General features: G+C 32.0%; 1 protein-coding gene across 1 annotated transcript in view; it reads right to left on the reverse strand.

The window, feature by feature from the left end:
• Positions 1 to 5,273, reverse strand: part of LOC117108789 (EGF-like repeat and discoidin I-like domain-containing protein 3) — a 9,195-nt gene extending 3,922 nt beyond the window's left edge. Inside the window, exon 1 of the mRNA XM_033250938.1 lies at positions 4,887 to 5,273. Within this exon, the coding sequence (XP_033106829.1) occupies positions 4,887 to 5,273 (387 nt within the window). The remainder of the gene's footprint in view (positions 1 to 4,886) is intronic.
• Positions 5,274 to 9,358: the final 4,085 nt, after the last annotated feature.

Raw genomic sequence — 9,358 nt, forward strand, 5'->3', positions numbered from 1 at the left:
TAAAAAAATAAAAAAAATAAAAAAAATAAAAAATAATAATAATAATAATAATAATAATAATAATAATAATAATAATAATAATAATAATAATAATTTGCGATTTGTATAGCGCCTCCCGTTGGACCAACCTTGAGGCGCTTCACAAATAACACAATGCATAGTACTAGATCAAAAGTAGACGCATATAAAATCTCATTTGATAATAGATAATATAATAATATAATAGATCGTATATAACTGGTATACTTAGCGGCCCCATCATTTCCAGCCTTCTGGAACTATGAATTTGGTTTATGGTCGTTCCTATACCCCTTCCCGCCCTTTTGGAACTATACCTTTTTTTCATTGTCGTTCTCATCCCCACCCGCTTTCCCGTCACTCTGGAACTATGCTTTTGTTTTGGTCGTTCCCACCCCTTTTCCGCCCTGGAATCATGCCTTTATTAGGGCGTTTCCACCCCTTTGAACAATGGCCTTTGTTTTAGCCTTTCACCAGCAGTCTTCTCATTTTCACTAGCAGTCTTCTCATTGCCATCCATCCATCTCTCTACCCAAACATAGTATTTCTCTGTTTGAAGTTTCTGCAGATATTATTCTCCTGAAGACGATTGAAGCAACTCAATCGAAACGTCAAGACTTTCTCAACTACAACAATTCCTTTCAGAACTAGCTACGTGGTGTACCGCAAGCTTCAACATATACGTTATTACTTCGCCATGCAAACCTTCAAACAATACGATGTTAATATTGCCTGGTGTAAATTTAAGATGAAACATTTGGCAGTAATTGATGAGGTTGCTCGTCTGAAAATGTGAGGACTAAGCAACGATCTGAGATATAGTTTACTACAGAAATTAGGGATCTTATAATTCAGAGAGATAAATGCTTATCTAAATTTTTTTTAAATAAAACAAAAATTAGAAACACAGTACGTTACAACTTACATTCATTATTAATTTACGTATTAGAACTAGACTAACGTTATATTTAGGCAAAACTAAATCTATATTACATGGAACACGAAATATATGTAGGGGACAATCAAAACTGGTTATTACCCTAATAATAATTGCAATATGTGGGCCTATGTCAGTTTTTGTGTCAATTAGCAATTTATTAGTAATAATAATAATAATAATAATAATAATAATAATAATAATAATAATAATAATAAGATTTATTTTCGTCATACATAGTACATATATACGAGATTTGTTTCTTTGAGTTGATAACAAACAATGGAAATCGAATACTATAAAATACAAGACAACAATTAACAGATGTAATATTAAATATGAATATAAAAATATATTACACACGGAATTAACAAGGTTGAACTATATTGTGAGGTCAGGAGAGGAATATGGCATGGAATGTAATGCAGTAAATAGTCTTGATCATGAGATTATCTACTGAAGTGTTCGTTAAAGACTCTTATTGCACATGGTAAAAATGAGTATTTATGACGGTTGGTACGTTTTAAAGTTGGAATTATTCTGCCAGATTTACTAATTGTTATGAACTTATTAAGTGGGTGAGTTTGGTCATCCGCTATGTCCTTAATTTTATTAAGTGAGGCACCTTCACATAAACAACTTAAATCATTGACCTCCGTACCTATTATTTTACTTGTTGACCGTGTTAGCCTACTCAGTCTTTTTTGGTCAGTCCTATGAACCAGATGATACTACAGAAACTAAAAACTGATTGTATCATGCTATGGTAGAAAAGTAAAAGAGTATCAGTTTGCGTAAGTAATATAATCTTTGGTTTACTTTAGTTCTAAGTTTAAGTGTGTTAGTGTTCCCTTTTAAGTTATCATTAAGCCAATCTCCAACTTATAATCACTAGTCTTATCTACTACTTTGTCTTTTAACAATAACGGATCTTTGGCAGTGTTCTTCTTTCGAAAATCAAATATCATTTCTTTCGTTTTCTTGACATTAAGGCATAGGTAATTTTCATCACACCAAGGCGTTTTACCTCACTCCTATATACATTTTCATCGCCATTTGAAATTAAACCTGTAATGCATGTGTCATCGGTAAATTTGATTATATGACATGAATCAGCATTACATCCGAGATCAAAAGTATATATAGTAAAAAGCAAAGGAGATAGCACACCTCCATGAGGTGCTCCTGTATTAGAAATAACCCAGTCTGAATGCAAGTTACCTATCTTAACTCTTTGTTTCCTGTTGCAAAGGGAATCACAAAATCCTTAAAGCTACGTAAGGATTAACCTTCATAGTAATTAATTTCTGCATAATAAATGAGTCTGTATTTTATTGAACGCAGACGAAAAGTCAATGAAAAGGGTTCTAGCATTAGAGTTTGCCTTGTCAAGTGTTACAAATACAGGATGTAGCAGGGTCGCTACAGCATCACTAACTCCTCTCTTAGCACTATATGCGAACTGATGCGGATCCGAGAACATTTGAGCTTCATTTACTAAAGTACCTTTAATTATTTTCTCAAAGCATTTTACTACAATCTGAGTCAGGGCCACAGGCCTGTAATCGTTTGATATACTCGGTTTAGATACTTTATTTAGAGGAGTAATAACTGAGGTTTTCCAAATACTGGGCACGGTGAAATAATAATAATAATAATAATAATAATAATAATAATAATAATAATAATAATAATAATAATAATAATAATAATAATAATAATAATAATAATAATAATGTAGTTTTATATTGCGCACATATCCATCAAATGTAAGATGCTCCGGGCGCTTGATATGTGGACTAGGAACTCGATCAATGACTTTATATGCCCTTAAGGGTCCCTTCGTGTCTGTGCTACCTTTAAACTCGTTACCAGCAACTCTCGTTGTCCACCACAAGGGCTGCCTGTTCCAGTACACCGGGTTATCCACCTACTCGTCTCGTAGGATGTACTGGGTTCTTTATAGTGCAAACGAGTCATTGTGGTAAATCCATTGCTATGAAGGTTTTAGGTAAGGTACATGGTGGACTTATTTTTTTTCTTTTCAGAAATAGACAATATTTAAAGCAAGAATTACTCAAACTGCTGATTTCCTCACTAATCCAAATGTGAGTGACTTTGGGTGATGTACTTGTTTCTTTTTAGAAATAGATAATATTTAAAGTAAAAATCACTAAAACTGCTTGCTTCCTCACTAATCCAATTGTAAGTGACTATGGGTGATGTTCTTGGTTCTCTTCGGTTAATATAAAACTCAAAAACATATTCTTATACCAAAGATCCCAAAAATAAATTTATTAGATGTGTGTTAAGACTAAATCCACTAACCCATGTTGGTTACAATGAATATATAAAATCGAATTGGCTACCTTTAGTTGAAAAACGTAAATGTATACAGATTTTAAAAATTAAAAATGGCATATCTATTGTATACTTAAATACTATTTATTGATTTTACTGACCAAATTCATAACTTAAATACAAGATTTTATACTCTTTGAATGTCGATTTATAAACTGAAATCATGGTACACAAAGTATATTCTCATTGATTGATACCGCTATTGATGAATAGAATAAATTACCTTATAAATGTTCAGAATGCAAAGACAAGCCAAACCAGTCACTGGTCGCAAATATCGATTTTTAGTTATCAATACAGTGTTAAAAGGTAAAATATAAGAGCTACAAAATTGTAAAACAAGCATTTAAATCTGACATTTCCTTATGAAGTTACAAGCATTTAAACATAGAGTTATTTAAAGAACAATATTAGAGAAATCAACCTTCACAGTTTATGATTTCGGGCATTTTTCAGGCAAAGATTATCATCAAATCAATAAAAATTGTTGTTTTAACATAGAAGTTTATGAATATAACAGCATAGCATGATGCATTGACATATAAAGATTATTTAAATGCAATAAAATAGCTTTCAAAAATATTTACATTCCAGCATGTTTTGGCCATTATCTCTGAACACAATTTACGACGAGTGACTTGCCTTTGCTACATAAACACATTCAAAAACTCATAAAGAACTATTATGTATCTGACCTTCACAATACCGTATAGTTTAATTTCGATTATTATTATCATTATTATTATTATTATTATTATTATTACTATTATTATTATTATTATTATTATTATTATTATTATTATTATTATTTATTCATGAGGCAATAAGAATTATGATCAACAAGTAATGGCATTGATAAGATATTTTGAATAATTTTTTTTTCCATATTCACAAAACATTTTATTATTCAATGATTTTAAATACTTTTGAGTCATATTTTGAGTTGGTACTACCTTATGTGTCCAGTTATAGCATTTACAACCTGGCTGCTTTCTGAGGGCACACTATACAATTCTTGGATGGCTTAACTATTATGAGAGGGCCCTCATAAATATCTGCCAGCGACCAAGTCAGCCATGGTGAGGTGATCGCCCTGCTGTGATCGTTTTCTAATAACAAACAACGAAAACCTGTGTTTTGAACACATCATGCATTCGTTTATACTCCGCCAATTGCCCGGGCCTTTATTAAATTTCTTTTTGAATTTCCGGATTTAAGTATTGATTCAGAAAGACCGTAATAGTGTCCGGTGGGTGGTGATAGTTTAGCTATAGATTAATTTAGCAAAATACAATGTATATAGTTATTACCTTAATATTTCTAAAAGAAACACTACAATGATTTTTGGTTTTAGATAAGACTGCCGATTCATTACCTCAGGTCAAAAAGAAAAAAAAAATTATGATTCTGCGTAAAAGAAAAACATTGTTATTGCATACCACTAGCTTGGTCGGCCAATACATACGTCAAGGGTCCCGACTATACACTTGAACTAGGACCCATTAGAATGAAATAATATGAAAAGTTAAATAGTTTAAAATGCATTAAAACAAATCCTAAGGAAATTTACCGTTACTTTACAGTTTGGATTCCTGATTGGTTGAAAACGTTTACCATGGATACTGTAAAGAATCTCGTAAGACGTCACCCATTGATTGAGTTTATTGCGGCCCTGTGTAATTACTCCGTGTACCTTATGCCGTTTACCGAGGTCAACTTGGATCCATTGGTTTTGGTCAGTGGTTCCTGACGACCATGCTCCTTCCTCATGATCAGTTGCTTCAGTGTTCAGTCGTCCACGATGTGCCCCATTGACAAAAGAATATTCACTTGATGCGGATAGTTGTTCAACGGGAATAGTCCCATCTTCAATACCAAGAGGATCGATACACAACTCTGAGATAGAATATTTTAGTAATGACAAATTTGTGACATCTTCGAAGAAATTCCTGTCCATTTCACCCTAGGCATTTTGAAAATTCTTCGATTTAAATACATTTAAAAATTCAACAAGGAAAAAAAACTATTTTACTTATTATTTTTTTTTTACTAAATCCCGAAGTTGAATTTTAAAAACTTTGTATGTAACATTATAGGCAATGGAATATTGAAAACCAAAGTGTTAGTGATAGAATATTATAGTAATAACAAATTACAATACAATACAAAATTTAACAAAAAAAAAAAACTATTTTATTTAAGAAAGAAGGAAAGAAAAAAAAAGAAAGAAAAAAAGAAAGAAAGAAGGAAAGAAAGAATATTAAAAAATGCTTATTCAGATTATTTAATACTACAATTTGTTTATAACACGTATAATACGCTCACTCCTGGTACCTTTCATTAGTGAACTCTGGATAACTTGCTGATCGCACGGTCTAGCACCGGCAACGGATCGCTGCGCACAGGCCCCAAAAAATAGGTTAGGTAGGTAGAGATATATTTTTTTTTACTGCCACAATATTCAGCAGAGGCCTTGAAACCTATAAAATCAATTAAATAAGCCTTTCAAGGTCCTAATTGTCATATTTTTCACCTATTGAACACTCTTAAAACAGTTCGAGTGAAGCCCGACTACGCCTACTTTGCAAACGTAAACTTGTACGGTAAAATTTAAATTAAAAAAATTCTAGGGTCGGCTGATTTTTTTCGGATCGGTCGGGTTAAGCCAACATAACAAATTTTAGGCTGAACTGGTACGTATACTCTTACTGCTGGTGTGTCTATCGGAAACTTTTGCACTGTTGGTACATTTGACCATGGAAGAGTGTAATTGAAGCTGTGAGTGACCATATATGTGATCATGAATGTTTATGGATAAAGGTGATACTACCTCGTAAATGCAGGCTAGGCAGCCATTTTTATATTGGTGCCGTTTACTATCCACCCGATGCCCCTAATGCAGACAATTGAGTTAAACATATCTTACATACCATTGATAACATACGTACGAAAGCCTATTCGTGCCACTTAAGTATATAAAATCATCAAAATGTAATCCGAAAGTTCGGATTAGTAATCTGAAATAACGGATTAGTAATCCGTTATTTCGAATTAGTAACTCGTTATTTCGGATTACTAATCCGAAATTTAGAATTAGTAATTCGTTATTTCGAATTAGTAATCCGTTATTTCGGATTACTAATTCGAAATTTCGAATTAAGTAATTCGTTATTTCGAATTAGTAATTCGTTTTTTTCGGATTACTAATCCGAAATAACGAATTACTAATTCGAAATAACGGATTACTAATCCGAAATTTCGAATTAGTAATTCGTTATTTCGAATTAGTAATTCGTTATTTCGAATTAGTAATCCGTTATTTCGGATTACTAATCCGAAATTTCGAATTAAGTACCGTAATTCGTTATTTCGAATTAGTAATTCGTTTTTTCGGATTACTAATCCGAAATAACAAATTACTAATTCGAAATTTCAGATTAGTAATTCGTTATTTCTGATTACTAAACCGAAATTTCGAATTAGTAATTCGTTATTTCGAGTTAGTAATTCGTTATTTCGGATTACTAATTCGTTATTTTGAGTTATTAATTCGTTATCGAATTACTAACTCGAAATAACGAATTACTAATTCAAAATTTCGGATTAGTAATCCGAAAAAACGAATTACAAACTCGATATAACGAATTACTCAGGAGCGAGGACATAGGCCTAGGCCTAGAGAGAGAGAGAGTTGGGACGCGGTAACCTCTTGCCCTAGTTTTCACACGTTTCACTCGGTTTCAGTAATTTTGAAAGGAACACATGAATCATGCTGTCATAATAGCGTTGTTACAAATAAAAAGAACTAACATAATTGTCCATTTAATATTGGCATGTAGGCCTACTTAATAATCTATTCATTATTTACTACAGTGAGAAAAGAAAGAAAATCAGTATTTACACAGGATCTCAATAAATAGCTATTAGTATGGTGATTATATCTTGCTGAGCTATACTGGAAAAAAGTCTAGTTTATCATAAATTATAGTGTACTGTATGTCTGTTTTTGCATTATTAATAAAAAATATTTTAATTAAAAATCGAGACAGCTGAAAATAATTAAAGGCCTATGTTTTTCTTTAATTTTTTTATGTATAAACTTAAACCTTTTTTGTTGCAGTAATTTTTGTTGTACCTGTTACTGTACACACTGTTTATTGAGAAAAAAAACCAGCTTCATTCTCAAAGTACTGTAATTAAGTTATTGCAATTCGTAAAACATTATACAAATACAGACTCTCTTCAGGATTATTTGGTTGAGACAGTCTTTCTCTCATTAATATCGAACAAAGATCAAACACATCTTTGTCACATGTGTACTGGCTCTTGAAAATTCACTCAGTAATTCGGTATTTTGAGTAAGTAATTCGTTATTTTGTATTACTAATTCGTTATTTCGAGTTAGTAATTCGTTATTTCGAATTGAGTAATTCGTTATTTCAAATTAGTAATTCGTTATTTCGGATTACAAATCCAAAATTTCGAATTAGTAATTCGTTATTTCGGATTACTAACTCGAAATAACGAATTACTAATCCGAAATTTCGGATTAGTAATCCGAAATAACTAATTAATAATTCGAAATTTCGGATTAGTAATCCGAAATAACGAATTACTAATTCGAAATAACGAATTACTTAATTCGAAATTTCGGATTAGTAATCCGAAATAACGGATTACTAATTCGAAATAACGAATTACTAATTCGAAATTTTCGGATTAGTAATCCGAAATAATGAGTTACTAATTCGAAATAACGGATTACTAGGCCTAATCCGAAATTTCGGATTACATTTTGATGATTTTATATACTTAATTTAAGTGGCACGAATATCAGATACATCTTTGTCACATGTGTACTGGCTCTTGAAAATTCACTCAGTAATTCGTTTTAAATTTCGGATTAGTAATCCGAAATAACGAGTTACTAATTCGAAATAACGGATTACTAATCCGAAATTTCGGATTACATTTTGATGATTTTATATACTTAAAGCACCATTCCCGGCAAAATTTCAATTTAAAAAAAAAAATCTAATTTTTGTATAATGTTATAAAGATTTATAAATATAATACGGAATTGCTAGTTTAACTGAATTTAGACATTCCTAAGAATGAAAAAAATGTAAAATAAGACTGATATTTGATTTTTTGTGTTCCATACAAAAAATAAATGCGGATGAATTTTCATGTTTGATTTTGCGACAGGTCGTGAGAAGAAATATCGTAGGCGCCGAAAACATTAGCCTATCCAACGCTGCTAGGCTAGGCCTAGCCTTACCTCGATTTAGGTTCTGTTATCACACATAAAAACGGCCGACATGATATTTTCCGTTGCTAGTAATGACACTTGTGAAATATAATATTTCATAGGAAATATTTCAAATTTGTTAAAAAACTGATTCTGACTGAGTTTTTGACACTTAAACAAACATATCTCAACATAACCGAACGAACGCATTGTGCGAGATGCGAAGTACAAAAATTAATCTCATCAGAGAGGGCGCACTTTATTGACCGTATAAAGTATACATAAAAGCGAGAGTATTCCAGTGGATGCGATCTACAACCTCTGAATTTGCCTAGTAACGATGAATTCGTCGAGAAATGGTAAATATTAGTGGAAATAGTCTGTATTTCTCATTTTTTTAATTCTTTTGCGTAAAACTAAAATTCATGCCAATATTTTTCCATGATTTATAATAATTAGAGTAATGCAAATGCATATTTTCTAAAAAAAAGTCAGTTTTTAGTGAAATTTTGCCGGGAATGGGGCTTTAAGTTGCACGAATAGGCCAAATCTGACTACACGCAAATTTCACGTTCCACTTTTGAGCCAGAGTTGTGCTTCGCACTCGCCGCTGAGGGCGGCGTTCCGGGAAGCGATTTTTTTTTCCGTACGAAACATTTGCATGAAACTTCACTCGGGCCATCTCGGATTGACTCGAGTGAGTACGATACGAGGAACAAGAGCAGACACTTCTCAATGTCGTGACGCTCGAGTTTTACTATTATTGCTCTTTCTATGTTTACTATGAAATT

This window comes from Anneissia japonica, unplaced genomic scaffold, assembly GCF_011630105.1.
Source record: "Anneissia japonica isolate Jap-2015-1 unplaced genomic scaffold, ASM1163010v1 scaffold10184_len302889_cov135, whole genome shotgun sequence".
Taxonomy (NCBI): Eukaryota; Metazoa; Echinodermata; class Crinoidea; order Comatulida; family Comatulidae; genus Anneissia; species Anneissia japonica.